Here is a 27,241-nt window from a genome sequence, read left to right as displayed (position 1 = left end):
GCATGAACTACCACCTCCCTTCCAATGAAAAACGTACAACATGGCACCGAACATGACCGTGTCTCTCGCTGTCATACCTTCAACCTTTTCCATGGACGACGAAGTCACTCTAGGTGTGACTGCAACCTCCCACGCCCCCGGCCCGATCACCCTTATGACTTACAACGCCATCCTCAACGTGTATTTCGCGCAGCGAGCGGGAAGGTACACTCATACCAACGTCGAGACCGGCGAACTCTGCAAGGTGCAGACTAAGAAATGCACAAAACGTGTGCCCTACAACCGTGCTCAAGGAGGTTCCGACGATCAATACTTCCTTACCTTGTTACCAGAGCAGGCGGTGGAGATCCGTGAGCCGTTTTTCGCGGCGAAATTGAGAGATAAGTTAGTTTCTGGAAAAAAGTACCGGCTGGGGGTCAAGAAAGATTTCGCTCAAGTCGGGCATCGGTGGAAGGGTACGAGGGAGGAGGTCATGGCGCCGGAGGGGAAGTTTGCTGGGCTTTGTAAGGCGAGCGGGAAGCCTATTATCTTTCAAGTTGAGGCGGTTGAATTTGAAGTTATTGGGAAGGACAAGGCTACCGGCGAGGATGGTTCGAGCTGATCCTTCTTGCTAGCGTGAGGGTGAACGGCCTGCAACAATATGACTGGGTGGCCTCTCTGAGCAGCGACGGATTGTAATATTTCCGCGATCGCACCGTGGCGATGTGTGTTGTTTTAGGTGCCTCCAAGAGAGGAGTGGAATTGAATAACGAAGCCCAAATCAATCCTGCTGCAGCTCGCGCCTAACGCCTCGCTTGCTTTGCCATTGTATATCGCCAGTACAAATCGCCAATACCCTAACCGATTGCGAATCCCAATCAGATCGCCACGAAATCTTCCCTGACCATGCCCCTCTTCGTCCAGCAATCATATTCTGCCCATCTGACCACCTTCCTCCTCCCACTCCCGCTCACCAACCTTCCAGGGTTAATCACATGACAGCCCTCGAACGTCAGCGTGAACGGCTCAGCGTCCGCGTCCGCCAGCACAAGCGCGTGCGGCAGCGGGTACATCGACAGTGCCGAATTGAGCGACCAATGCGTAGGCCTGATCGTCGCCGGGAAAGGAGAAAGGGTCGATTGAGGCAAGAAAGAGAGGATGAGCTTCTTCGCTTGGGCCGTCGCGTGGTCATCGCCTGCTGCTGACGGCTGGGCAGGCACGTCCGGCATGCTGGAGTCCGTCTCCACAGGAACAGGGTCGGCTTCGGTAGTAGGAAGCGCGCCTGGCATGGCTTGGTCAGCTTCGCCATTTTGCGTCTCGCCATTTTCAAGCGGCGTGTCGGTGCGGTTCTGGCGCGTGGCTTGGCCGATACGGATTGCATTACGCCGGAAGCGCGAGGAAGCGTCGTCACGGAAAATGGCCATCTCATGCGCGGGACCGAACAGGCTGAGGCGGGTGGGATTCGAGGTCCAGATTGCTTCGCCGTCGGGGGAGTCTTTCTGTGCTGCCGGGGCGCCGAGTTCAGTTTTTGCGTTTGCGAAGGCGCGCTTGATTCGAGATGTTAATATGTCTGGAATGCCGTCGCGAGGTACAAGAGCGGAGGCTCCGGCAGAGAAGGAGGACGCCCAAGGATCATTGTCGCCGGGAACGAAGATCCAAGTGCCTGTTCGGAGGAGAGGGAGGAAGTCGGAGAGCACTGAGGCTAGCTCGTTGAATAGCTCTTTGTATTCAATGCTGCCAGTTCCAGCGTTGGCCATTGCGGCATTGGATGTGAAGTTACCGATCAGAACGAAGGTCATCGGGGGCTCGTCGTTGCTTGAGGAATAGCGTTGCAGAACCTGTCGCAGAGCTGAAAGCGTCGACGGCTGATCAAGTGTAACCTCACCCAGAATGACCATCTTCCGTCTTGGCTCGCTGCATGCGTTGTGACTGCTCGGATCGAGTAGCTTCTGTTCCAGTCTTCGCATTCGATGACCAACAGCTCGCTCAGAACCTAGTCCTAGGAAGTCCGTCCAACCAAAACCGCCGCCCAAATCCCCAGGCTTGAGATCAATACCAAGACTAACATTTCGCTTTTCCGCGGGTGGTCCGCTCACGTTGAATCCTAGAAATCTGCCACCAATAGTGCCACCGACACCGTCGACGTTTCCAAGACCGCTCGATCCAGCTCCCGCCCAGTCTTCCTCATATTGACCTTCCACCAGTATGATCATCCCAGGGCAGAAGAAGACGCTCTCCTCTCCTTGCATCGACTGCGCATGCTGCAAGTCAAGCGTGATACTTCCAGTCGGGTCGTTCAAAGCCAGCATTCCGGTGGGCGCAACAACCAACATTCCCAGCAGTAGATGTTGACTCCCTCCGCGACCAAGCAAATTCGCAATCGGTGTGATTTTGTAGAATTGCTGAGCCATACTATCCGGCCGCCGCGCAGAGTACGAGGGAGCCTGAAATGCTTCGTTCCTGAGCAACCGCTGGTAGATCACGTTGTATCGTTCTCTTGACACCGCCGTCTTCTCTGCAGGCGACGGAAAGAACGACGCTTTTGTACTCGCAGGGAGAAAATGCTTCTTGTCCACATCATAGTGCAACCGCGGCTGGGCGAACGCTGACACCACTTTGATCCAAGCCCTCGGATCCTTGCTCGCCTCCTCCTCTTCCTCATCCTTCCCAGGCTCCTCCACGTCCAATTTGCTCAGCCCAAAACTGTTCTCCCGGCTCTCCAGTCCTGGTCTTCCGTCTGAATCGCTCCCGAAGGCAAAGCTGCTCTGCCTGCTGACCGTGCTCTTCGATTTCACCGCACCTACTCTCCCGCCCACCATGCTCCCCTCCAGCGTCTTCAGTAACCGTTTTAACTGCACCGACTCCTCGACAATCACTTTCCCACCCTCAGCTTTCCATAGCTTCGCGACTTCGTCCAATACCTTCTCCCCAGTGCCCTCTTCTCGCCAGCCGGAACCGCATTGCTTGCCGATGAATGTCGCGAGGGCTTGGAGCGCCGAGCCGTGAAGCGTGAGGTTGTGTTTCTTGGTAAATACCCGGAAGGCTAGAGGTCGCAGCGTAGGCGGCGGAAGAAGGATAGGCAAGATCGGGGCGGCGACATTGTTGCTAGCGGGTCGAAACGCAGGCGGGGCGAGTGGGCGGCGCTGCGCTGCTGGGAGGATGGGATGTGCCGGAGTGCCGAATGCTGGGGAGGATGAGAAGATGGGGCCATCTGAAGGTCTAGGTGGAGGCTCCATTGTGTGTGTGGTTGTTTGTGAGGTCTTCTCTGGATCCAGCAATGTCGCTCTCACATGTCAAATCGCGCGCAGCCGACGCGGGGGACGCGTGACGAGACGCGTTGAGTGGTTGGCCCGAGCTTTTGGCGTTTCGTCAGGCTACTTACCTTGCGCATTCTACGTTGATCCTCGCGTAACACTCGAAACCTCACTTCTCATAATCGCAATCGCGTGCCATAAAGATACCATGGCCGACACAACAGATCCCACGGTGCCCGTCACCGCTACCCCAGAAGATCTGCACAAGAAGCTCTCCCACCTCAAAGCCAGCGCAACACAGCAATACTCTCTCAAAAACTACAGCGCCGCGGCCGAATTCTTCTCTGAAGCCGCCGAAGTGCAAGATGAGCTGAACGGCGAGATGTCGCCAGAGAACGCCGACTTGCTGTACCAGTACGGACGGTGCCTTTACCACGTAGGTGTCAGCAAGAGCGATGTGCTGGGCGGGAAGGTTGCTGGTGGCGGAGCTGCAGCTGAGGAGCCGAAGAAGAAGAAGAGGAAGACCGCGAAGCCGGAGGCGGAGAGCAGTGCTGCTGGCGCTGCGAGTGGTGCGGTCGCAGAGGCGCTGAAGAGCGGAGAGGAGAAGATGGTCAAGGAAGAGCAAGATGGCGACGAGGCTGAGGGGAAATCGTCTGCGGCAGGTGCTAAGCCTTTCTTTCAAATCACGGGTGACGAGAACTGGACGGACAGCGAAGGGGAGGATGATGATGAAGAAGGTGACGGCGAGGGCGAGGACGAAGAGGAAGACGATGATTTCGCGATTGCGTATGAGATCCTCGATGTCGCGCGCGTCTTACTCGGTCGCAAACTGGAGACTCTGGAAGATGGCTCTGCTGACGCCCGAGCGGTCAAAGAGCGGCTAGCGGACACCCAAGACTTGCAGGCGGAGATCAAGCTCGAAAACGAGCAGTTCGCCGACGCTGTCTCAGACTTCAAAGCGTCGCTGGCGCTCAAGCTGCAGCTGTTCCCACAAGAGAGCGGCATTATCGCCGAAGCACACTTCAAACTGGCAATCGCGCTGGATTTCGCGTCGTTGCCGACCGCACCGGCTGAGGAAGAAAACGCAGTGCCCAAGGCGAAAGAAGATGAACCCAAAGTCGACGAGGAGATGCGCGCCGAAGCGGCTACACAGATGGAGAAGGCAATCGAGTCCTGCCAACTGCGCATCAAGAACGCCGAGGCGTCTCTGGCTTCCGCCGACGCGAGCAAGCAGGAGAGCACGAAGCGGACTATCGCTGACGACAAGTCTATGGTTGCCGAGATGAAGAACCGGCTTGTCGATCTTCGCAGCCCTGCACAGGCTTTGACTACGGCTGGGTCTGCGAGCGCGCCTGACGGTTCGGATCCGTTGCGTGGCGTGCTGGGTGCTATGCTGGGCGAGAGCAAGGCAGAGCAGGCGAAGATGATCCAGCAGGCGACGAGCCAGGCAAACGATCTGAGCGGGCTGGTGAAGAAGAGGAAGGCACCAAAGGTCGAGGAGAGCGCAGCCAAGGTGGAAGGCAAGGGGAAGAAGGCCAAAGTTGAGGAGAATTAGATCGAATTCAGGTGGAAGGATAAAGAGTGTTTGATACCCATGGCTCAGTTGCGCTTCTCTTTCTGTATTGATTGCATCAAATTGAGAGTGTTAGTACATGTTTCATACATCGATCGTACCTAGATACACTACGCTTCAGGCGACCCAGCAGCGTCTTCTTCATCTCCCTCGTCCCCCGCATTTGCACCCTCATCCTCCACTCCAGCGCCTTCCCGTTGAACCTCAGGCTCGGTTTCGTCAACAGCCCCGTCAAAGCTGATAATCATTTCCCTCCCCTCCTGCCCAGGTACTACAACTCTCCCCCTAGCTCTAGCCTCCATCTCCTCTTCCGCCTCCATCGCCTTCTTCGTCCGCCTGCCTCTTCTCTCCACCCTCCTTCCAGTCTCATCCGTCTCGAATGTCTCCGTCTCCGGTCGCTCGGCTTCCTCCTTCTGGCGAGCCTTCTCGTCTTTAGCCGCAGCCTCCTTGGCTTTCCGCAGCTCGTCCAGCCGCCGTGCCTCGGCCATCTGAGCTTGCGTACGCCGGCGTTTGCGCGGTTGCTGCTCGCCTTGTGTTTGTGAACCAGATGGCCCAGCGCTAGAATCTCGGTCTACGTCTTCGCTCGCGTCTTGCGAGGCTTGCGTCTGAGCGCCGCCGAGCTGGGGGTCGAGCGCGAATGCCTCCGCCTCCGCCTCCGCCTGCGCCTGCGCCTCTGCAGCGGCTTGCGCGGCTGCGCGCTGTCCTCGCTCAATGTTGCTGGGCCGGCCGCGTTTTTTGCTCCTGGGAGGTTGCCGAAGGTCACCGGGGTCTAACCCGAGAGCTGTCCGGCGTGCAATGAAGCTTTGGACGCCACCGCGGCGGGGCTGGGGTTCTGAATCCTTGGCTGGAGCCGGGAGGAGAGGGTGTAGGACGCCTCTGTCCCTGACCTCTTCCACCACGCGGAGGGACTCTTCATCGGCAGCTGGCGGGTCGAGCGTAGAGGGGTCGGCGTTTGCTGCTCGCAGCTCGTCCTGGTTGTGTGCCCCGCGGTAGTAGACTGGTACTTTCATGGGGATTGAGTGGGCGTCTTTCTCGCCGCGGCGGAGTTTGAGAGCGGAGAGACGCTCCATGAAGTTGGCTTGGGCCTCGAGGTGCGGGTCTTTGATTCGCCGCCGAGGGATGATCATGGGCTGCTCCGGGTCTTGGTCAGGGTCGAGGGCAGGAGGTCTCATGTTGTCGTCGTCGCTGGAGCCTGAGGCGTCGTCATCTTCGACGTCTATGTCAATGGGCTGCTGCGCGGCATTCCGTGGCTGCAAGAGCTCGGGTTCTGGGACATCGCGTTTGCGCTTCAGGTTCGCGGGGCGGCCGACGAGTCTGGTCTGCGAAGAGCCGACGACGTCGAGAACATGGCCGCTGAGTTTCGGGTTGTTGGTAACGCCAGGATTGGTGATCCAGAATTGTGTACCAAGATCCGTAAACCAGTAGCAGGCGAAGAAGCTGTTGTTGAATTTTACGTACGGCTTTTCGGTGTGAAGATTCAATATCTGCAATTCGCCCGGCGGCACAGTCGTGGGTTGCAGTTCGACGTCAAGTTGGCCGTTTGCCTGCGTATCGCTCGCTTGTGGGCCTTGAGAAGCATTTCCGGGCTTGTCTGCGGTGTCTGTACGGATCACGCGGCCGTGCTTGGCGAGAGACTTGTCCTGGATGGCGTTTGGGACGTGAGTACTGAGGTCGAGGGTGAAGTAGATCTGCTCGGTCTCGTGATTGTCATACTCGTATTCCCATTCCGAATCGGAGCCAGTATCATCTTGGGTTGATTGTCGTGATTGAGTGCGTTCGGATGGCTGCATGGGAGTGGCCATTGTTCTGGCGAGCTCACAGGAACGTGGGCACGAGAAATCGCAACATTGGCCGCAGATGTCTATCACAAGCTGACGATCAAGTCACGCGTGTTTGGCAGAGCTGTACAAGCAGGTTTGAGATGGTGTCGAGGGTGGTATAGTGGAGTCGAGCGTGGTTTGCGCAAGGACTTTGATTGGTCGGCTGGTGGATGGAAGTGAAGCGTCGAGGCTGGCAGACGGATGCCTAAGGCGCGAGCCGGCGCTAAGGCGCAGTCCCGGTTTGGCGGGCGCCCGCTGGCTGCATGACGCCGCGTCAAAGCCCGCCGGCCCAGCCAGCCAGAGCTGCCGGATAGAGCAGGCGACGCTGCTTCAAATCCCTATCGGCGCCCCGGTCTCGAACATGTGCCCGCCGAAGCGACGCACGCCCTTGCTGGCTGATACACGCAATCGACACCTCGACACCCTCGCTCGCATTGCCTGGACCACGTGTCCAGCTGCTGGGCGTGAGTCGTGGCGGGGAGAGGAGGCAGTTTCAGTAATGCACCGTTGAGGTCTAGCGAGATGTGCATCGTACGGTGAGATGTGCACTATCGTCCTGGACTAGCAGTCAGATGTGCACTATCGTCCTGGACTAGCAGTCAGATGTGCAGCATCGTAGCGGACTAGCAGTGAGATGTGCAGCATCGTACCATGCCGGGGCCCGAAAGCCGCAGTCGAGCCGGGAGAGAAGAGTCGGCCCTGCAGCAAATGCTTAGTATACATACATCCATGCGCCATCCGCACCGCCCGCCGTGCCGTCCACTTCGCTTGGGGACTCGTAAGATGCTGCAAAAGCTCTGCGATACGGCAGCTTTGTAACAGTCCTCTCTCTCTTTTTTCTGCTACCCTCGCTCGTACACCTCGCCAATCAGGCAGAGGCCGACACGCCGAGTTGCCGCCCTCTCCGCAATTCGGGCGCCCGAGCCTCGTCCGAGCGCGCGGATCTCCAGCCATCGAGCCATTCCAGAAGCCGGCCACGCCCAATCCGCCCCGATCCGCCCTACGCCTTGCGTCCTTGCGGTGTCGGCCTCCGGCTCATCCGGCGCGACGGCGACACAACTCGAGGATTAACCTCGACGCCGGAAGCTTAACCACTCGCACCACCGTCACGCGCCTGCCTGCGCTTTGCCAGCCCTCCGCCGGCACCACCACGCTGACTCCTGCCCCGACCTCGCCCACCGCCTGCTCGCGTGCACGGCGTTAGGCTGGCTCACGTTCGCTGACACATCGACGTCGCATCGTCCACCGCTTCCGGAGCATCCTTGATCACGGCATTCACCACTTTCTTTGCGCCACTACTGTCTCTGTCGCCTCCCACCATCCAACATACACCAATGCCCCGATAGACCACCTACACATTCACCACCTCCACCCTAAAAGCAAACACACACAGCCCTACGAACCCAATGCTCCGGTGATCCTCAACAACCTCGCGACTATCACCGAATGCATAGTCGTGGCCACCACTCGCAGAAACACCTTTCCCCATGCAACGGTTCGGCCAACGATGCTTCGCCGGCTTCATAGCGGTCGCTCTGACCTACATTGTGCTCTGCGGAGTCGGCACATATGTCACCGGAACCATGACTGCTGCCGAAATGGCTGAGAATAAAGAATGGATTGCGAGCGGAAGATTATGGATAGACCGGCAAATGTGCAGATGGATTGGCATCTGTGGCTTGTTCCACTGCTTCAACAAGTCTGGCTGGACGTGGGAGCATGCTGCAGACAAGATTCCAAAGCCTGTGCCGGAGTGGATCAATTTCTGGTCTTCCGGCGCAGGCTCCGGCCAGTGGACAGAGGAAGAGCGGGAGCAGCGAGAGATACCCCAATACGTTTTCGATTACGCGCCTTACGTTCACCTGTTTTCCGGCGAGAATTACTGGCCTTGCGATATTGCCGAGCACTTGGTTCACACCTCGCCCTACGTCAACTACACAATGATAGAAGAGATGGAGGATGACCGCAATCTCACAAACCTGGACGAGCTTAACGGGTTTGAGGGAGGCAGAAGCGGGAGATACATATACTTACAGAGCAACGACAATGTGGAAGAAAAGCCGCGCTGGTTGGGCGGGAAGAAGAATATCCCAAATGCTCCCGAACTGCGGCCGAGCGACGACTTCAACGCCCCGTGGCCGAACCTCGACGATCTGAAAGACTTTGACTTGGAAAGTGCACAGCAGCAAGTGTTAAAGGATCAAGAAGAAGCGACATCGAACGAGGCGGGAGGCATTCCCGCCAGTTTGCGTGTCAGTGAGGATGGTCGCTGCGGTGGAAACAGTGGGCTCACTTGCGAGGGCAGCAAATACGGTCAATGCTGCTCAATCTACGGGTATTGCGGGCACAGTGATGCGTACTGCGACCAAGCTTGCGACCCTCTTGCTGGCAAGTGTCTCGATCCTCTGAACCCAGCGCCCACCCCTCATCGCGACCTTAAGAAGCGTGATCGTGATTGGAACGGCGAAAGGAACCGACCTCAAAAGGGTGGCCGGAGCAGCGCACCTGCCATCCTCGTTGTCGTCCCCAAAGAAGACGGTATCGTCGACGCTTTCTGGTTCTTTTTCTACTCTTTCAACCTCGGCAACACCGTTCTCAACGTCCGCTTCGGCAATCACGTCGGTGACTGGGAGCATACCGTGGTGCGCTTCGTCAACGGCACTCCCGAGTATGTCTACCTTTCCGAGCACAATTTTGGTCAAGCATACACATACCATGCTGTCGAAAAGTACCTGCCCGCCCAAGACGGCTCCGGCACGATGCTTGGAACCTGGTCTAACGCTACCGCCGCCCGTCGCGCCAAGCGTCCGGTAGTCTACAGTGCCACTGGCTCCCACGCCATGTATGCCACCCCTGGCTTGCACCCCTATGTCCTTCCTTTCGGCCTTTTGCACGATCAAACCGACCGAGGCCCTCTCTGGGACCCTGCGCAGAACGCCCACTCTTTCCTGTACGATCCTCCCACCCAGCGCCTTCTCGCCAGCACCCGCTCTCCCGACGCTCCGACAAATTGGTTCCACTACGCCGGCCACTGGGGTGACAAGTACTACCCATTGTCTGACCCCAGGCAGTACCGCTTTGCCGGCGAGTACCATTACGTCAACGGGCCTACAGGGCCGAAGTTCAAGAACTTGGGCAGGGAGCAGGTCTGCCAGGGAAGGGGCAAGTGCGATATTAGGCATTGGATCGGCGGTGGGAGAGGCGCGGAGCATTGGTTTGACGAGACAGAGGAGGTCGAAGAGGGCGGGCTGCCTGGAGGGAATGTCACCGGTTCGGCGTGATTGATGTGATGAATATTGATTTATTTGGGTTTTGATGGTGCGTCTGGGTCTGAGCTGGCTATTCAGGGTTCCTTTTGCTTTTCGTCTTCTTCTTTTGGATTATGATTTCACGGATGGAGTTTCACGATGCGGAACGAAGATACCCCACTTCTTACCATTCCTTCACGCCATAGCTAGCGAGACTGCTACGATAGAACGATAGAACGAAAAACAATCACACATTAAGCCAAGTTTCCAGTGACGGCTGGCTCTTCGGCCAGCTTTCGTTCATGCGTGCCACTCCATCACCTCAAACCACGGTTCTTCCCAGCCCTCCTCATCGAACCGCAGACTCACATTCGCCAGCCCCTCGAATCCAAGAGAATCGTACAGCGGCCACCCAACTTGGGTCGCAAGCAGCGTCACCGGCAAATTTCGCGCCTTCGCAACGCCCATCCCCCACTCGCAGTGCGCCGCTCCGAACCCGTTCCCGTCCCACGACGGGTGCGTGGCGAGCAGCGCGAGGTAGAATTGCCGCTCGTAGGCGTGCTGGAAGTACTTTTCGTCGATTTCAGAAAATTGGCCTGCCAGAGAAACTTGCCGCGTCGCGTTGGCGCCGGGCCACGGATTGCAGCTGTCCAGCAGAGCGGAGGGGCTGAAGGCGTTGAGGGGCGAGGCTTCTTCTTTCTCGCTTGGGGCTTCGCGTAGATTCCACACTGCTAGCGCGACGGCCGTGTCTGCTCCATCGGCTTCGTGGTCGGGGACGGTGATTACGTTGGCGAAGGTTGTAGTTTTGTTTCGCGTCGGCCAGGCCTGGGTTAGCTGCGCCGTGATGCAGGCGTGGAGAGCGGGTTTGGTGCGGGAGTCTAGGTGCGGGAAGGTGTAGTGCCATAGGGCGGAGGGGGCGAAGGCTTCGATGTAGATTGTTGCGAGGGCGGGGATGTCGGCTCGTGTGATCGGGCGGAGGGTGTTGTTGTTATGGAGATGATGGGGTTGGAGGAGGGGTTGTTGGGTCGAGTCAAGGTGTGGAGACGGGTGTGTTTGAGAAAGCGATGCGGCGAGGAGCAGGTAGAGGATTGTGGAAAAGAGCTGGAACAACATTGTCGCCGGTCAAACATTACCTGAGTGTAAGGATTATGCTTTTTTCGAGGGCCTTCGAATCATTTGCTGAAGCTGAATGGATGAAGTGAGGTTGCAAGATATTGTAAAGCATGATAGGTATTCAGCCGGAAAAGCGCAAAAATGATATCACCCAAATCCTTCGCGGGCAGAAGAAGCGAGCTTCCACCAATAATCAAGCAATGTTCCACCTTCAGCTCGGCCCTCTGGAAATATAGGCGCGCATAAGGCAAGATGGCGTCGTAATCACCACAGCCTTCATGGATTTGTACGACAACTTCGAGGAAACTTTGAGAAACCTCAACTTTGTCTCGAATTTTTGGAAAGATCTGAAATGCTATTTTCCCCAATGCCTCGGATCTTTTGACACCATTTGCAAGCACCAAGTGCCTACGTCGCTTGTCGAAAATACAGGATGTCGACTTCCGTCCCAGGTCCCCACAGCAAGATCTAATGTGGTCATTCAGCGACCACCGATGCCTGGCATAATGCTCAGTGCGACCTCCACATTCTTCGTGGCAGGATCAATCATCAGTATCACTGGAGTTGATGGCTAAGAAAGACTCGTGCCTTCCTCGATGACTTTGTTTGAAGCGAGGACATCAAACTGGAAGGGCTCGAAGCCGCCCAGAATGATGGGCTTACCACTTGATGCCTCAATGGGTTGGCGCTCACCAGGAGGTGCCATGATGGCCTCCCTCTCTCCGTCCCACCAACGTATGATCATCTCTTCCTCGAGTTCCAACTCGAAGCGATAACAATGACCGGGTGACAAGCGTGAAGAAGCTTTGGCGGCCTCCAGAGTTCCAGTGATGACGTACGGCTGTTCGGGCAGCAGAGTGATGAAGTATTTGTCGAAGGTGCCGCCTTTCTCGCGATCAGGGAAGACGCCATATCCGTGGCAGGTCACTTCCACGTGCGCGTGATTGGACTGTGTATCCTTTTCGATGTAATTGAATCTAGCCTGTGATTGGGCAAAGTCCAAGTCGAGGATCGTCAGATGAGTAAGTATGGTGATGGGAGTGGAGTGGTGCGACAAGACAGTGACGTTTAGCTTCACGTGGTCACCGAGCGAGAAGCTAGATGGGATAATTGCAAACTTGAATGATACTGCGGGCGACGTAGATTGTGCCATATCGGTGCAAATTCGTTGTGATGTATGCGTCTCCAGATCTGTCGCTTGGTGAAATGTGTTTGCGCATGAAAGTACTTTGAACAGAAAGAGATCGAATGGGAAGAAGCGCTCACATAACATGCTTTTCGCCAGGTCACGATCCGCGTGGCACAGTCGGTGCATGCATGTGCTCATCAGCTGCTAGAAAACACGCCGTCAAGAATTGCGTACGTGAAAGCATCTGGGTTGTAGGTCTGATGAGCCTCGTATTGGTTTCCATGTGTTTTCAAATGCACAAATCAAGAGGATGACATGCCATTTACGGTATGATGCCTTGGGCGGAACTAGTCTTCGTTATGATTCCTACATGCTAGGCCATGACGGAAACTCCTGGAATGGTGTGCATGAATCGAGATTGATAGCCCCCAAGCGATACTGGTAATATCTTGCCTCTTTCGAGGCGATGCACTGCGACCAGCTCGAGTATTTAATAGTGTTGTTGCAGCTAAGCACATCATGATTTTGTCGCAATCCCATCACATAAGATATCATCTCGAGCCGACTACACAACTTAAACCAAAGAACCCAATACACTACTGAGGTATCTGATCGACACAGACCCTACCCTCAACGGCATCTACACAAACCCATACACTTGAAGACATCACCAAGATTTCTCGAATCATGCTCTTTGGGACCATAATGGTGATCGCGAGCTTGCTTTCTTGCATTCTCGCGACGCCGCTAGAGTTCAGCAGTAGACGTTCAGGTCTTCTGAGACTGCAGAAAATAGCACCTAGTATCAAGAGCCACAGCTCCAAAGAGGAAAAGACGCAGCTACAGCTGGCTTGCCAACGAGGTGTTCTGGACGATGGAATGTAACTACAAGTTTGGGGACCCTACCCTGGCTGATGACAAGAACCCCCGGGATCCGAACATTTGCAGACCTTTACCTGAATCCTGAAGTGAGACGGGAGATTTGGACCCGGACTATTTCGAAAATGGTACAGTCGAGGATTTTGTGTGTTTGCAAGCTGCCTTCTGGAAATGCAAGGCTAGAAACCGGCTTGAAAGTGAAGTCACCCGGTTCGTCTCCTTACATATGTATATATAACCTACAAAAAGAACAATTCACAAATTGAGATTGCTAGAGCCCTTTATCATTGTCTGGGAAAGTATTTACGTAAACATAGTCAATCAAGAGCGTCTAGCGCTCAAGTATCATCTACCATTCTGTCATACCAGTTGTATTACGTCGCTGTCTCGAGCACCGTCACGATCGGCAGGTCGTCGTTCTCTGAATTCCACTAGCACAAGCTGAATAATTCTGATGGCGGCGAGGATGTGAGCTGCTACAATAGTTAAGACTCATCATCGTTGCTTCCAGCCGTTCCGTCGGGAGCAAGGACCGCGAACTCGATAGGTGTGACGGCCCTCGGAAGAATAGGCGAGCCTCCCGTACCACATAAAGGCGCGAAGTTGCCGGGAGGCGCCATGTCATCATTTTTGGTACCTCTCGTCCACCACTTCATGCTTTCGAAAGAGAAAAGCTCAAAACCTTTCAATTCACAAAATCATTCTACAAAGGTAGTATTGAGACAGGTGTCGGAAACGCTCCTTCAGTAACGTGCCGCGACTTCTACCCTCGCCCATCAACAGGGGTGGAAACCCTTGGTACTATCTTGCTGCACGAACATACGCACTGGGACAGGCTCGTATTGCCATCACTGATGAGCCGCATTGTTGACCATGAATACCATCCTGGAGCCATTCAAACGATGGGAAACCTTTGCAACGACTAACGCGGACGGCTATGCTTGGCTGGTGACCGAAGTATTCTAGGCGTTCATGTGTGGAAAGGTTTTCGACTTGCTAATGCCGCCGCGGCACACTTGACGATGAGGAGTTGCACAACGTGAGTTCAACGAGGATGTTAAGATACTGCGCACCGAGGTTGTGCTATAGTATTATCAATCATAAGTCCTGCGTGTGGTTGTAGCTCTACAAAGTCCCGGTCAACGACATCGCGACGGTACGCAATGCTGCGAAAGAGAGATGGGTCATTCTCACATCGTCCTTTTGGGCAATGGGCCAAGTCATTGGACGTCCATAGCTGGGAGACCATGGACTCCCGCACACTGACTGCTTCTAGCCCCTTTCTCTCGGCTTGACGAAATTCCGGGACGACCTACGAGTCGCTGGTCACCCATAGCGTGGAGTCAAACCCCACATGTCACCCCACAGTCTAGCCGCTTAGCCTGTGACAAATCGCAAACGTGGCTGATCTTGTTCTTCCTTAGGCAGAGCTTATTATTCTTGTCTCCATGTCCCTGAACCCTCTTCACTGCTAGCCATATTTGGGGCATAGAACACGGAAGTTGCCTTAACAGAATTGGGATCGCCTCATCTTCACGTCCGGAAGCATCGCATTCCGGGGAACGCTAACCCTGATACGACTGCAGGTCTGTCCGAATGAAGAACTTCTATTTGAGATGACAGCCGTTGATAGAAACCTTCAGGAGGGCCAGACGAATCACCCATCTTCAATGACAGCCGGATAATCGACGGCTGTGATCGGTGAACCCGTGATGTGCCTCCATTACAGGTCACTGGATGGAGTCTGCTCTACCAAACCCTAATGGGAGAGACGTTTGTTTATCGAAGGATGTGCATCTTGCCAATCGGTCAGATGGGCGGAGACTAATCACGTAGGAACATCATAATTTGTTGGTTCTGTCGCTCAGTCGAGGCATGCCATCTGGGACGCATACAAATACGGTTCACTCGTCCATCTCGAAGACTGGATCTTTGCATCAGTTCATCTCCTCTACTCGCTCATTCATCAATCGTACTCAACGACAGTCAGAATAAGATTTGTCTCAAGTCAACACGAGAATCATGAAGTCCACCATTCTCGGCGCTATGCCTTTCTTGGCATCTATCGCTGGAGCTGCTCCTTTGACTCCCCCGACAACATCGACCCAACTGTCCTACAGTTCGCCTTGACCTTGGAGCACTTGGAAAACGTGTTCTACAAGGGTGCTTTGTCAAAATTCTCTCCCCGGGACTTCACCAAAGCCGGTCAGACAACCTGCATCAGTTCATAATGTTCCATGTAACTGACGGTGGAACAGGATACAATGCGGACTACTACACGAACCTCCAGTATATCGCACATGATGAGGAACAACACGTGAAGCTGCTCTCTGGTGCTCTGACAGCCGCCGGTGTCACGCCGGTTCAGGCTTGCACCTACTCCTTCCCCTACACCGATGTTCAGAGCTTCATCACTCTCTCCTCGGTCCTCGAAGGTGTCGGCACTTCCGCTTACCTCGGCGGTGCCCCATTGATCACCAGCAAAGACTACCTCTCTGTTGCTGGCGCTATCCTTGTGTCCGAGGCTCTGCATACGTCTTTGCAACGCGGTGCCGCAGGAGAAGTACCGTTCGCCAACCCGTACGGAACTGTAAGTGTATCCTGAAAGCATGTCTGGTTAATTCTCTGACCCTCACTTGCAGGCTCTCGACCCGACCTCTGTCTACACTTTGGCCGCTGGTTTCATCAAGTCTTGCCCGTCTTCCAACCCGGCTCTGCCATTCAAGCCTTTCCCTACCCTCTCTGTTGCGATGAAGTCCAACAAGAAGCACTCAGGGTGGAAGAAGCACTCCAAGTCTGCTCCTATCCCCTGTGCTGGTGACAAGGTCGAATTCACTGCGGCAAGTGCCATTCCGGATGGCTCCTATGTGACCTTTGTATCCGGCCTTAGTGTTGTCAGCGTCAAGGGTGAGAGCAAGGGTAAGTCGGCCCCTTTGGTCTATGTAACGGAGCTTGAAACTGACAAAAGTTCAGGCAACAGCACTACGGCTGCCATTCCTCAGGTTGCAGAGGGCCAAACCTATGTCTTCGTTTCCAACAAAGATGTTGAGGGCAAGCTTGACGACAGCGCCATTCTGTTCGGCCCTGCGATCCTGGAGGTCGCACCTCAGCCTCCCACCTATGACCCCAATCAGCAGTAAAGCAATTGATGGTGCAGAACGAACATGCGGCCGTTGGGTCTTGGGGCTTGTCAATGAGGCAACCCTTCCAACACTGGACGGCACTGCCGTTACACACGCATCCTTCGTCAGGAGATCAAGACTTGGAATAATCATTTGACTTGCAATCTTTTACTCATCTTTTTCTTTTCGTAAATCAGCACTCGTCCGTGAGAGCTTTAATGTCTTCTATCAGACTAGTCATCACCAATTGAAGTTTCCATTCGAAAAAGTACTATGACTTTACAAGATCTTGTCTCTTCCAATTGGTATTTTCGCATCATCCTCACCAGCACTGAGAAACTATGTCGCTACGGCCTCACTCTGACTTCTGTACATGGAGCTCAAGAAACGGCTTGGATATAGACCAAAGTTCTCCACTAGCAGAATAGCACCGACGGCCAATTCAGATCGTAAGCTTGACAAGACGTCTTGACCTACTGTTACCAATTGCATTGTTGGCGCTGACGCTATTTTTGCCGCTCAGACCCGGAGCGGCTGACCGTTTGAGCCGATCTTGCAGTTCCTCGAGGGAGATGCTCGGATACCTCCAAAGTCCAAGATACAAGCGATGCTACAACCCTAGTAAAGGAAAAACAAACCCTGTGCCAGCTCCAGAGCGACAAGACACTATAGCACGCGTTGCAAGATCTCTGGACGAAAAAGAGGTCGGAGGAATCATCCTACGCCTCGATAGCGATAGCTGTCGGCGAGCTCCGATGGACGAAGAAGCCATGCTTGCCTCAGGCCTTCCACAATTGATCTTGTGGAACTCGGCCGCCTCCGACGCCGCAGGCACGCAAGAGAGCGCACATCAGTCTGTGAAAGCGTATCAAGCTTTTTCTTGACACAGATTGCGATGTTGCGGCGCAGATTGCTTTCTTTTTCCTCTAAGCATCTGCCAATGGTACCAGGTAGGTGAATTCGTGACTGCGACGACATGTGGCTCCAGAAGGGCCCATACGGTGGGGCTTTTGCGCCCGCCAGAGATAAGAGAGTATGAAGAAGTAGTCGTGTCGCGATACAGCCAACAAGAGACAGACACATATAAAGTATCCTTGCGGACTCACTGCTGGACGCGTTACAACCTCCGCCAGGACCTCCAAGCCTACAAAGCCTTCTCCGCCGCTCTGGGGACACGCGCGAGCAACAACTTGAACCGATGGCTATCAAGTCCAGCATCACCGTCCATCCGCTGGAAGACCAGCCCTTGGGCGCAGAACTCCGCAATGCCGACCTTGAGAATCTCAATGAAACAGACTTCGAGGTCATTCGAAGGGCGCTCTACACCTACCAAGTAGTGTTGTTCAAGGGCCAGCAGAATCTTTCCCCCAAAGCTCAGTACGAGCTGACTCGCAAGTTCGACCCATTGGTAACGACGTACGGGCATGGCAAGACGCTCGATGCGAAACGTAGCGTGCTGCATCCGGACCTGAAGACCATCCCGCACCAGCCTCAGGTGCAAGTCATTGGCAACGGACCCGTGGCATCCTATGAAGGGCTGGAGAACATCACTCTCAAGCATCCACACCACAAAACTTTCCACAAGACTAGCATATCTGAAGAAGATGACCGCGACAATACACGCTTTTATCGCTGGCACATTGATGCGGCCTTGTACGCTTTGAATCCGCCAAAGGTCACCACGCTCATGGCCGTCAGTGTGCCCAAGTCAGCACCGCAGAAGCTTCGGTACGACGACGGATCTGGCGATGAGCTAGTTGTACCCCGAGGAAGCACTTGTTTCGCATCATCAGAAACAACATACGACCTGCTGAGCGATACTGATAAGGAGTTTGCTCGTGGAACACGAGTCCAGTATCACGCCCACCCTTACATCTGGATGTCTGGCGCACGCTCGCGCTCTCATGGTCTCGGTATGGAGTCTGATGGTCTGGAGCTGCCAGACAGCGAGCTTCCACCAATCGAGCAGGAGAAGATTGCCATCCTCCCTATGTGCTGGAAGAATCCCGTGACAGGCAGGCTGGCGTTGCAAGTGCACCCATCTGCTGTTGAGAAGCTGTACTTGTCTGATGGTACAGTGATCGATGATCTGAAGGAAGTGAGGGAGATCGTGCACAGGTTACAGAGGCCAGGTATTGCACCGGAGCACGTCTTCCCTGTCGACTGGGACGAGGGAGACATTGCCATCTTCAACAACCATGCCGTTCTGCATTCTGTCACCGGCCGTTTTGCTGCAGGCGAGGTGAGAATCTTCCGTCAGTGCAATCTGGCTGCAAGTGAGCCTCCGGCTGGACCAGAATAGAGGAATACGGCGATGCATCTTGAAACAAAAGCTTTCCATTCAATACAGCGTCTCTTCTGCTCCTCTCAAAGCTATCTTTTTTCTTTTTGCTGAGCTCGAGAACACCAAACCCCGGTTTCAGCGCGCCTAACGTGTCGCTTCAAGGAGTTGTCACGGTCAAAAGGGTCTCGCTCTCGGACCTGTGCTGAGCTGAATGGCTTGATACAAGCTATTAAGCCTGAAGGGTTCTTCGGCCCGCGGAACACCCTTTGCCGCGCCAGATCGGACGTCTCTGCGTCAAGCATGAGAGTTACTTCATTTGTTTCCGGTAGCCCTAACAGGAAGCTCATCGCGCTCGGGCATGCCTTCCGGTAGAAGCTACCAATCTGCTGGGATGGTTAGCAAGATTGAAGGATGATTACCCAAGTCTTTTTTCTAAGCACTCAGCAGCTTCATGACAATCAGGCTAAGAGGCGTTGTACCTGCCTTTGTGCACTTTATTCTCAGAGACGGCAAAGTGACCCTCTGCAGTGAGTTTTCCGGAGCCCCGCGCTCGCTCAGCTATGGCGTGCTATCGACCAACAAGTATCACCTAGCTGATGAATTTCTCCACCAACGACATGCCGCGGGGTTATTAGGGCTTCTACTGAATGTGACTTCTGTAGCGAGCCACGATGATCAAAGCCACGGAGGAGCACGGAGAAGACGTAAACGGCAAGCAAAACAATTGCTACCTACAAGGCTCCAAGATACAAAATGAATGCTACCTGAAGTAACTCTCAACCATTGTTCAAAATACTTCAAAAGTGGACTTCAGCTTAGACGACAAAAGCGCATTTACACATAAGAAGCTATGTATCTGCTTGTGTTCGTTCTTTCTCTCGCTGCAGGAACACTAGGTCAGCAACCGGCTTGGGGCCAATGCGGCGGCTCTGGTATGTATCATTTTCAATGGCAGATGACAGCCCAGAAACTTACGCTGATCATTCAAGGTTGGAATGGCCGGACAGATTGCGTGAAAGGCTATGCATGCCAGGTACAGAATCCGTGGTACAGTAAGTACTGAGACCTCATTGAAGAATGCAACTGAAGCGTGCGTGATAGGCCAATGTGTTCCTGGCACGGCTAGTCCTAGCACTACTATCTCGACCTCTTTCACGACATCGACTAAGCCCGTGACAAGCTCGACATCGAAGTCCACGACCACGTCGCCCAATTCGACGCCGTCAAGCACCAACGTTCAATATCTGATCTCATTGTGCGTGCTTTGCAATTGACCCATGTGTGTATCCGATGCTGACTAGGATCGTGCTTCAGCGGCGACAGCTACTCCCAAACGGGATTTGACCCCACGCTCTCACTGGCGTCATCCTCGAATCCTCTGGGAAACCCGAGCTTCCCGGGCTGGACAACGTCAGGAGGCCCGAACTGGATTGGATATTACGTCTCTCAATTCAACTGTAGCCCGGTATACTCGTACAACTTCGCATCGGGTGGCGCCACGACTGACGCAAGCCTCGTCGTACCCTTCGCTTCAACTGTGCTTTCCTTCGTAGACCAGGTGAACTTGTACTTGAAGAGTGCTAAAACGCCTGGGTTTGTGAAATGGAATGCTGCGAACTCTCTGTTCGCTGTGTGGATTGGCGTCAATGTAAGCACTGCCCCGTCCTTTGTCTTTCCACTATGGCACATAGGCTGATCGCTACTCTAGGATGTCGGAAATTCTTGGTACTCCTCAACTTACACCACGCTCGTCGAGAAGATCATGAATCAATATATCAACCAAACGCAGACACTCTACGATGCTGGAGCTCGCAACTTCCTGTTCTTGTCCGTCCCGCCCATCCAGCTCACTCCAGCCGTACTAGCTCAGGGCACCTCAACTGTTAATGCAGAAGCAGCTGCTATCAAACAGTACAACGCTGCGCTCAAGTCCAGAGTCGGGGCTTTCGCTGTCGCAAACCCTCAGGCAAAAATCTATTTGGTTGACACGATGGAGCCTTTTATGACCGCTCTTAGCAATCCGACGGCGTACGGAGCGCGAGATGCGACTTGTTTTGACGCTTCTGGTACAACTTGTTTATGGTTCAATGATGTAAGTCTGCTACCTAAGGGTAGATGTCAGTATGTCTTGACCTGATAGCTAACTGCAACAGTACCATCCAGGTATGGCAATTCACAAGTTGGTTGCCCAGGCGATACGTGGCACCATGAAGGGTTGCTGAGTTTAGACCGCGCGAGTAGTGGCGGTTGTTTAAGCAATCTGGCTGTGGATAGCTCCATCATGCTAGGTCTCCGGTTAGACATGGAACTCATGACTATCGCTTAATCGGATGTTGGAGGTCCAACAGGCTTTTTTTGTAGAAAACCCTAATTGATGATACATGTCTCTTTCTCCGAAATGTGAAAAGAGTTACATGGTACTACCTGTCCTCTCAGCCATTGAGAACAGATTTGAATCCGGGAAGCAGTATGTTCACTAATGTGAGAACGCGTCGAAATCGTCTAAGGCTTAACTTTCCTGAGGTGGATCACATCTTGTCGAGATCCAGAGCGGTGAGACTGTGATCACCCGGCGCTGTAATCGTGGCGTTTACCTGCGGAATCTGTCAGTTTTGTGTATCCGATTCGAGCACTTATAATGCCCAAGTCGCGAAGACCCACCAGCGAGTCTAAGTCTTCCCATCCGAAAATGTCATCAAACCCCATCCAGCTCCTCTCATCGCTGTCGTGAGAAAGGGTCATCGCATCCTGACCAGAAAGCGGTGACGCATACAAATGTGTCGCAAAACTGTCATGAGAAAGCTGCGCATTCTCAGTTGAGTCAACCACGGGATGAGAGGTCGTCGCAATCCCCTCTCCAGCCACTGAATCCTGCTGACCGTGATTCGTGTCTATATCCGGTGATGGCAGATGTTCAGCAACGCTCCCCTCGAGTGATATCGTGGCTTGTAATAGTAGCTCTTGTAACACCACCTTGTAGCGAATGAAAGGAGCCTGAGGAACATTGGCTAACAGCTTAGACTGGCTTTTTTCGGCTTCAGCTAGTATTTCCTGCCAATCGCGTGACTGATCAAGATCCCGGAGCAGGATCGAAACGTAAGCGACACTGAGAGCGCTGAAAGCGTAGTATTGAGTGAACTTCACCAGAGTGAGCTCAACTACTCCATTTGACCGGCACCAATGATGTACTCACCCAAAAAGCGCTGTGCATTTGGTCGGTCGCGCACAGATACGATACTATGTAGAAGATGCTGCGAACGGCTTCTAACATGTGGCTCAAACTGGCTTGAAGATCGGTTTCGCATATCAGTTGCTCTTCCGCCGTTTGCCTTCCAGAAATCCTATTGGATCTGACCAATAGCAGCGGGCGACAGGCCAAGATCACCGCGTGTGCGTAAGCAAGATTTAAGACAGTGCATTGTCGCGAAAAGGGCGGCTTCATCAACGAGATATTCGACCACTGGGTGTCTAGAAAGTCCGAGATATCTGATCGCCAGTGTCGCAGCGCTTCACAAACTTTGAGGCAGAGTGCGACGCGTTCTTCAAGAAGAGGCTTTCGTGCGCTGTACTGCTCTCGTAAGATACGTCCTACCAGCATCGACAACCTGGGATCATTGTCAGCATGGAGAACGGAGTCGCGTGAGCTTCGACATCAAAAAGCAATACTTAGCATGCTGGATTGCAGCCATCATGACCTTTTGCGATCGTGAGGAAATTGTCGGCACTCCAGCTTCCGCGAGATCCTGATCATCGATATTGCTAGGCAAGTCCTACATAGCGTCAATTCTACGTTGATCTTTCTGCTTATTCATAAGCGACTTGAATTTACCTGATCAATGTCGTCATCGTGGAAGGCTCTAGGGCGCCCCAGCGCAGCGCTCAGATAGCAATCTAGACTGTAAGCAGCCCAAAAAGTACGTTTGCGTGACTCCATTTCTACTGTTTCCTCACTATGCTGAGTGCGGCTGCGGCGGTGTAGGCCAACTGCAAGTGCTAGCCGCGCTGCAGTTCCGAATACGGTCCAGCATTGATTGATCCGAGATCGGGTAAGCAGATAGAAGCAGAGCGCAAGGCGGGACTGCACGCTGGTCAAGCGGACGATCCCTTTCTCTTTGGCGAGTTGATTCTCGGAAGCAGCTTCGAGAGATGCACTACTCATTGCAAATTAGCACTTTCGATCTCATCCTTGAAGGCAAGATTGTCGTGGAAAAGATTCACCCTAGAAGCTCGTCATGGCGTTTACTTTGGCCGGATGCGTATAATTTCGCGTGGGCCAATGCAATGAGCATAAGAGCGTTGCGCTCACGTGTAGCCGATGGCAACTCTGCTTCCCCTTGGGTATCGTAGAGAATCTCCAGCCAGGCTTGAGCTGTCGGTTTGTGTAGAAAACGGTGAGTTGGGAGAGCATAGTCGAAGTAGACGTCGAGAAGGTTTCGGGCTTCTACCCGAGATGGGAGGTTGAGGAATGAAGAATCGACCTCAGGCGGAGCAAGGTCTCCAAATGCTAAGACTGAACCGTTGCCATCCAGGACGGACGCCTTATACAGGCGACGCTTCACGCGGGCCAAAAATGCTATCCCTGAGGAAGCGCCAATGTACTGGCTCTTCCAACCAGATAAGTCTCTTTCCTCTGAAGCACGGTCCGGATTTCGGAAGCATGAAGGTGACGCCTCGGCAGGCGACATCGAAAACTGCACATCCGCTTGTAATTGACACAATTCAGAGGGGCTCTGAATGCTGCCACTTAGAACATCTATATCGGCACTTGCTTCGATCACCGGCGCTTTGCCGCGACGATAGCTGGCCAGATATTGGCACGGAAGTTTCTTAGCAACGCAAGTAGTGCACGGTCTCGTCGCAGAGCATCGTGCCTTCTTCCTGTGGGCATATTAGCGACTTGGGGAGCATCTCCACGCATGATACCTACGCTTTGCATTGATCACACGCTCGTGTCGCTCTCACACGTTCGCGGGTCTTGCGACGTGCTGTCAACGCCAACGTGTCGGATGGGGACGACATTGCCGGGGAGACGAAAGCTTTTCCGTATCGCAGAAAATGGAGACCCGAGAGTTGATGCGTCCAGGAAGGAGGAAACGACCAGGTTCACATGCTTTTCCATCTCATCGCTTCCCCGCACCGGAGAAACACCCACGCTGCCACGCGACCCCGGATAACCAAGAAAGCCCCATGGGGCTTCCATGCGGGGCTACCTAACGATAGCAAGCCACTTCTTAATTGATGAAAGCCTCCCTCCGCGCTATAAGTAAGATTGCGAATATCTCATCGATGGACAGAAAGACACTGCTTTACGCCACAACATCAGTGGTCACCCGGAGTCACAATCTCTTCCACATCAACTTCGACGCTTCGAATCACTATGGCGAACAGCGTGAAGGACACAGGGAAAGGTGTCGATCACGGAGCCGAATGCATTGAAGTTGCAGACAAAGATCAATGCCGTATTTATGCATCCACCGACAAATTTGGTGCGCGCGTCACCTCCGACCCAGAAGAGATCAAACTCGTCCGCAAGCTTGATTTTTACATGATGGTAATCCCGCTACCCACCCTTGGGCTCTGACAAAGTTGCTGATCTGCCAAAGCCGATTCTATGGGCCATGTATTTCTTGAACTTTCTCGATCGCAATGCGATGATCAACGGGAAGCTCAACTCCCTGTCAGAGGACCTTGGTTTGACCGGAACGCAATACAACACTTGTGTGTCGATCTTGTTCGTTGGGTACGTATTGCGATGGCCACTTGACGAGCTTTGCTGATTCTTCTAGTTACCTGCTTGGTCAGGTACCATCTAATATGCTACTCAATCGAGTGCGACCATCTTGGTTCATGGCAGGTGAGTCTTATCAGGTAACGTGCTGCAGAGTGCGAGCAACTGGCTAAGGCCCACGAAAACAGGTTTTATGCTTGCATGGTCGGTTGTGAGTTTGCTCACCTTCCTAGCCGAAGACTACGAGCACATGTTGGTGCTTCGATTTCTTCTAGGCATTACGGAAGCGCCAGTGAGTGTTTTCGCGTGTTGGTGGATAGGAGCAAGACTGACTGTGCTGGAAGTTTTACCCTGGAGCACTGTACATGATCAGCATGTTCTATACGAAAAAGGAGATGGCCACGCGTATGTCCATCTTGTACACGGGCAACATGCTGGCCAGCTCTTTCTCCGGACTCATCGCAGCGCCGATCTTCTCCGAGCTGGATGGAAGACATGGTCTTGCTGGATGGCAGTGGTGTGTCAAGACTCTTCGCCCGTCCTCTGAAAGATCGCTACTAACAGCTTAACAGGCTCTTCATCATCCAAGGAGCTATCTCGATTGGAGTGGCTCTAGTGGCTGCTGTGTTCCTACCCGACAGCCCGCTGAAGACACGGTGGTTGACGGAGTCCGAGAGGCAACTTGCTCACCAGCGCATCTTTCAGGATCAAACTGGGCGCAGGAACGAGAGCTCAACTGTCTGGCAAGGCTTGAGAGAAGCAAGCACGGACTACAAGACATGGTTGTTCTGTCTGATGGATAACTTGCACCTCTCTGCCAATGGGTTCAAGAATTTCCTGCCGAGTGTCGTCAAGACTCTTGGCTTCAACACCACAGTGACGCTGGCGCTTACTTGTCCGCCTTACCTCGTGGCTGGTGCAATCAGCATTCTCGTGTCCTGGTCCAGCGGGCGTCACAACGAACGAACATGGCATACGACAGTGTCAAAGCTGATCGCTTGCGTGGGTTTCGCATTATCGGCCGCGACAATGAGCGTCGCCGGGCGCTACGTCGGTATCATGCTTTTCGTCGGGGCGACTTACGGTGTCAATAACATTGTTCTGGCCTGGGCTGCGGCTACTCTTGGGCAAACGGATGAGAAGAAAGCTGTGGCCATTGCAATGACCAACACCCTGGGTAACCTGGCTTCGGTCTACACTCCATATCTCTGGCCAGACTCTGATGCGCCTCGCTTCATTCCTGCTTTCATGGCTAGCATTGGCTTCTCTCTTGGGGTCGTCATTTGCGCATGGGTGCTACGCATAATCCTTCAACGTGAGAACAAGAAGCTGGTGCAGGAGAACCCGGAAACATCGACACTTTACGTGTACTGATGAGTTGTATTAGCAGACCTGGGGCTGTAATTCGGGGGTTCCACAGTATTGAAAATTGACAATTTTCATTTGCATTGCAGAGCATTGGAGAGTGAGGCTAGATGACTAGAGTTAATCTGTCCATGCCGTCCGCGAGGTATTTTACTGGCTATTACGCTGGCGGCTTCCTCGCTGATGCTGCGGCGCTGGAGGTCGCCGATACGCTGCTTCAGGTCGTTGACGTGCTACCGTGCAGCTTCTTCGAGGGGTCTAAATGCCCCTTTTGCCTCTTCCAGCTCTTCGCTCAGCTCCTGAAGCTTTCGCTTGACAGTCGGCTCAACCCAAGTCAGCCTGGCCATTGCTCTCGTGAGCTCGTCGACCTCGGCGTTGCTGGGCGCGTCTTTCTGGAGGTAGACGCCGGCTTGAACGGCATTGGGATCGGTACTGGCCTCGAAGGCCTGGCGGAGACGCTCGCGCTCCTTGAGGAGCTCGGAATGGTTCAGCGATGTAATGACCTACAGGGTCACTCGCTTCTAAGGCGCGACCGGCTGCGGGCCTTAGCGCTCCCAAGCCTTCGCGTATATACGGGTTATATAATTCACACGCGAAGAGAACGAGAAGAGCGAGATCTGCGAGTCTCGCCTATCTTATAGACGTCGTATATATCGTACCTAACCACGAGTCTCCTTAGTATATAGGTTTAGAGTTAGTCTATAGTTTATAGGAGCCTTATATATAATCTAAGTAATATTATTATAGGAGAGTAACGCCTACGTAGAGGCTCCGCGTAGTATTTAATAAGTTCGATACTATAAAGAGAAGGTTCTCTATCTAAGTCTACTTGAAAAAGAATAGAGTACTAAGACCGTTCTACTATACGTTATATACTATTAATTATTGTAGGTCGCGGAGTTCTATAGTCCTTAAAGCCTTTTAAAAGGTCGTTAGCGAACGTTTTTCGTTAGTAAAACTATATCTAAGGAAACTTATATATATAGTACTAAGAATAGCTATAAGATCTTCTATATAAAAGTGCTAATATAGTATAGGATTTTTATTCTCGTAGGAAGATATATATATATATATATATATAAGCGTAAGTATCGCTCTAATAAAAAAATAATCTAACTTATAATTAAAAAAAAAATACTCGAGATATCTAGTACCTTAAGTTAAGTAATCGGAGTATAATAATAAAGCTACGTTATATATAGACTAGACTATACCTTTAGGTATCCGTCTTCTAGCTACCCGAATATAGCGCTAACTAATAAGATAAAGAGGTCTAATAAGACCGGTAATCCTTAGGGTAGGCCGGCCTAGATCTTATAGGTCTTACCCGTATATCCGTCTATTACCTAGTATCGCCCGCCGGTTCGTTAAGAATATAGCTACCTAGCGTACCGTATTACCGGCTATATCGATTTCGATTATCTACTTAGCTACCTCCTTTTAATTCTATTAAAGGCTCCTCTAATATTAAGGAGTATCGTAAGAGTAGTACTCTTCTTACTCTAGATATTATCGATCTTAGTAACTAGTTAGGCTACCGTATCTAATATTCCTCTATAGCCGTATAGTCCTCTATAAAAGATTCGTTATCCTTATAGAATAAGGCGATAGCTTATTAAAGAGAGTCTTAAGCGCGTATATTATCTAGTCTCCTCGCCAAAAGGCAACGGAGGAGAACACTGATCTCCTACTAACCCTAAGGCGGCGCTAACCGTAAAAGGTTACAGAACTTCCGCTTACATCGACT

General features: G+C 53.1%; 11 protein-coding genes across 11 annotated transcripts; 7 read left to right on the top strand and 4 right to left on the bottom strand.

The window, feature by feature from the left end:
- Positions 1-40: 40 nt before the first annotated feature.
- WHR41_08745 (uncharacterized protein) lies at positions 41-601 on the top strand (the record flags this gene model as incomplete). The annotated part of the gene is made up of 1 exon (XM_069377349.1): positions 41-601. One exon carries the CDS (start codon positions 41-43, stop codon positions 599-601), a length of 561 nt encoding a protein of 186 aa, XP_069225753.1.
- A 256-nt stretch (positions 602-857) lies between these two features.
- WHR41_08744 (uncharacterized protein) lies at positions 858-3,215 on the bottom strand (the record flags this gene model as incomplete). The annotated part of the gene is made up of 1 exon (XM_069377348.1): positions 858-3,215. One exon carries the CDS (start codon positions 3,213-3,215, stop codon positions 858-860), a length of 2,358 nt encoding a protein of 785 aa, XP_069225754.1.
- A 226-nt stretch (positions 3,216-3,441) lies between these two features.
- On the top strand, positions 3,442-4,788 carry WHR41_08743 (uncharacterized protein; the record flags this gene model as incomplete). Its single annotated transcript, XM_069377347.1, has 1 exon — positions 3,442-4,788. One exon carries the CDS (start codon positions 3,442-3,444, stop codon positions 4,786-4,788), a length of 1,347 nt encoding a protein of 448 aa, XP_069225759.1.
- Positions 4,789-4,916: 128 nt separating this feature from the next.
- On the bottom strand, positions 4,917-6,608 carry WHR41_08742 (uncharacterized protein; the record flags this gene model as incomplete). Its single annotated transcript, XM_069377346.1, has 1 exon — positions 4,917-6,608. The coding sequence occupies one exon, from the start codon at positions 6,606-6,608 to the stop codon at positions 4,917-4,919; it is 1,692 nt and encodes a 563-aa protein (XP_069225760.1).
- Positions 6,609-8,113: 1,505 nt separating this feature from the next.
- Positions 8,114-9,907, top strand: WHR41_08741 (uncharacterized protein; the record flags this gene model as incomplete). The annotated part of the gene is made up of 1 exon (XM_069377345.1): positions 8,114-9,907. One exon carries the CDS (start codon positions 8,114-8,116, stop codon positions 9,905-9,907), a length of 1,794 nt encoding a protein of 597 aa, XP_069225757.1.
- A 267-nt stretch (positions 9,908-10,174) lies between these two features.
- WHR41_08740 (uncharacterized protein) lies at positions 10,175-10,987 on the bottom strand (the record flags this gene model as incomplete). The annotated part of the gene is made up of 1 exon (XM_069377344.1): positions 10,175-10,987. One exon carries the CDS (start codon positions 10,985-10,987, stop codon positions 10,175-10,177), a length of 813 nt encoding a protein of 270 aa, XP_069225758.1.
- A 4,030-nt stretch (positions 10,988-15,017) lies between these two features.
- Positions 15,018-16,135, top strand: WHR41_08739 (uncharacterized protein; the record flags this gene model as incomplete). Its single annotated transcript, XM_069377343.1, has 5 exons — positions 15,018-15,022; positions 15,070-15,200; positions 15,254-15,585; positions 15,638-15,914; positions 15,969-16,135. 5 exons carry the CDS (start codon positions 15,018-15,020, stop codon positions 16,133-16,135), a joined length of 912 nt encoding a protein of 303 aa, XP_069225780.1.
- Positions 16,136-17,315: 1,180 nt separating this feature from the next.
- WHR41_08738 (uncharacterized protein) lies at positions 17,316-18,419 on the top strand (the record flags this gene model as incomplete). Its single annotated transcript, XM_069377342.1, has 1 exon — positions 17,316-18,419. One exon carries the CDS (start codon positions 17,316-17,318, stop codon positions 18,417-18,419), a length of 1,104 nt encoding a protein of 367 aa, XP_069225779.1.
- A 738-nt stretch (positions 18,420-19,157) lies between these two features.
- On the top strand, positions 19,158-20,825 carry WHR41_08737 (uncharacterized protein). The gene is made up of 6 exons (XM_069377341.1): positions 19,158-19,333; positions 19,391-19,453; positions 19,503-19,656; positions 19,716-20,049; positions 20,110-20,493; positions 20,555-20,825. The coding sequence occupies exons 1-6, from the start codon at positions 19,252-19,254 to the stop codon at positions 20,621-20,623; spliced, it is 1,086 nt and encodes a 361-aa protein (XP_069225783.1). The 5' UTR covers positions 19,158-19,251; the 3' UTR covers positions 20,624-20,825.
- Positions 20,471-23,484, bottom strand: WHR41_08736 (uncharacterized protein). The gene is made up of 7 exons (XM_069377340.1): positions 23,329-23,484; positions 22,620-23,279; positions 22,231-22,552; positions 22,068-22,171; positions 21,595-22,006; positions 21,063-21,539; positions 20,471-20,995 (listed from the first exon to the last, which is right to left on the bottom strand). Exons 1-7 carry the CDS (start codon positions 23,418-23,420, stop codon positions 20,930-20,932), a joined length of 2,133 nt encoding a protein of 710 aa, XP_069225782.1. The 5' UTR covers positions 23,421-23,484; the 3' UTR covers positions 20,471-20,929.
- Positions 23,485-23,778: 294 nt separating this feature from the next.
- WHR41_08735 (uncharacterized protein) lies at positions 23,779-25,503 on the top strand (the record flags this gene model as incomplete). Its single annotated transcript, XM_069377339.1, has 6 exons — positions 23,779-23,952; positions 24,005-24,141; positions 24,188-24,255; positions 24,318-24,421; positions 24,474-24,646; positions 24,702-25,503. The coding sequence occupies 6 exons, from the start codon at positions 23,779-23,781 to the stop codon at positions 25,501-25,503; spliced, it is 1,458 nt and encodes a 485-aa protein (XP_069225781.1).
- Positions 25,504-27,241: the final 1,738 nt, after the last annotated feature.

This window comes from Cladosporium halotolerans (genome assembly GCF_011745625.1).
Source record: "Cladosporium halotolerans strain TM138-S3 chromosome Unknown Sca46, whole genome shotgun sequence".
Classification (NCBI taxonomy): Eukaryota; Fungi; Ascomycota; class Dothideomycetes; order Cladosporiales; family Cladosporiaceae; genus Cladosporium; species Cladosporium halotolerans.
The sequence above is the reverse complement of the archived record's forward strand: the minus strand, read 5'-3'. Positions and strand labels throughout refer to the sequence as shown.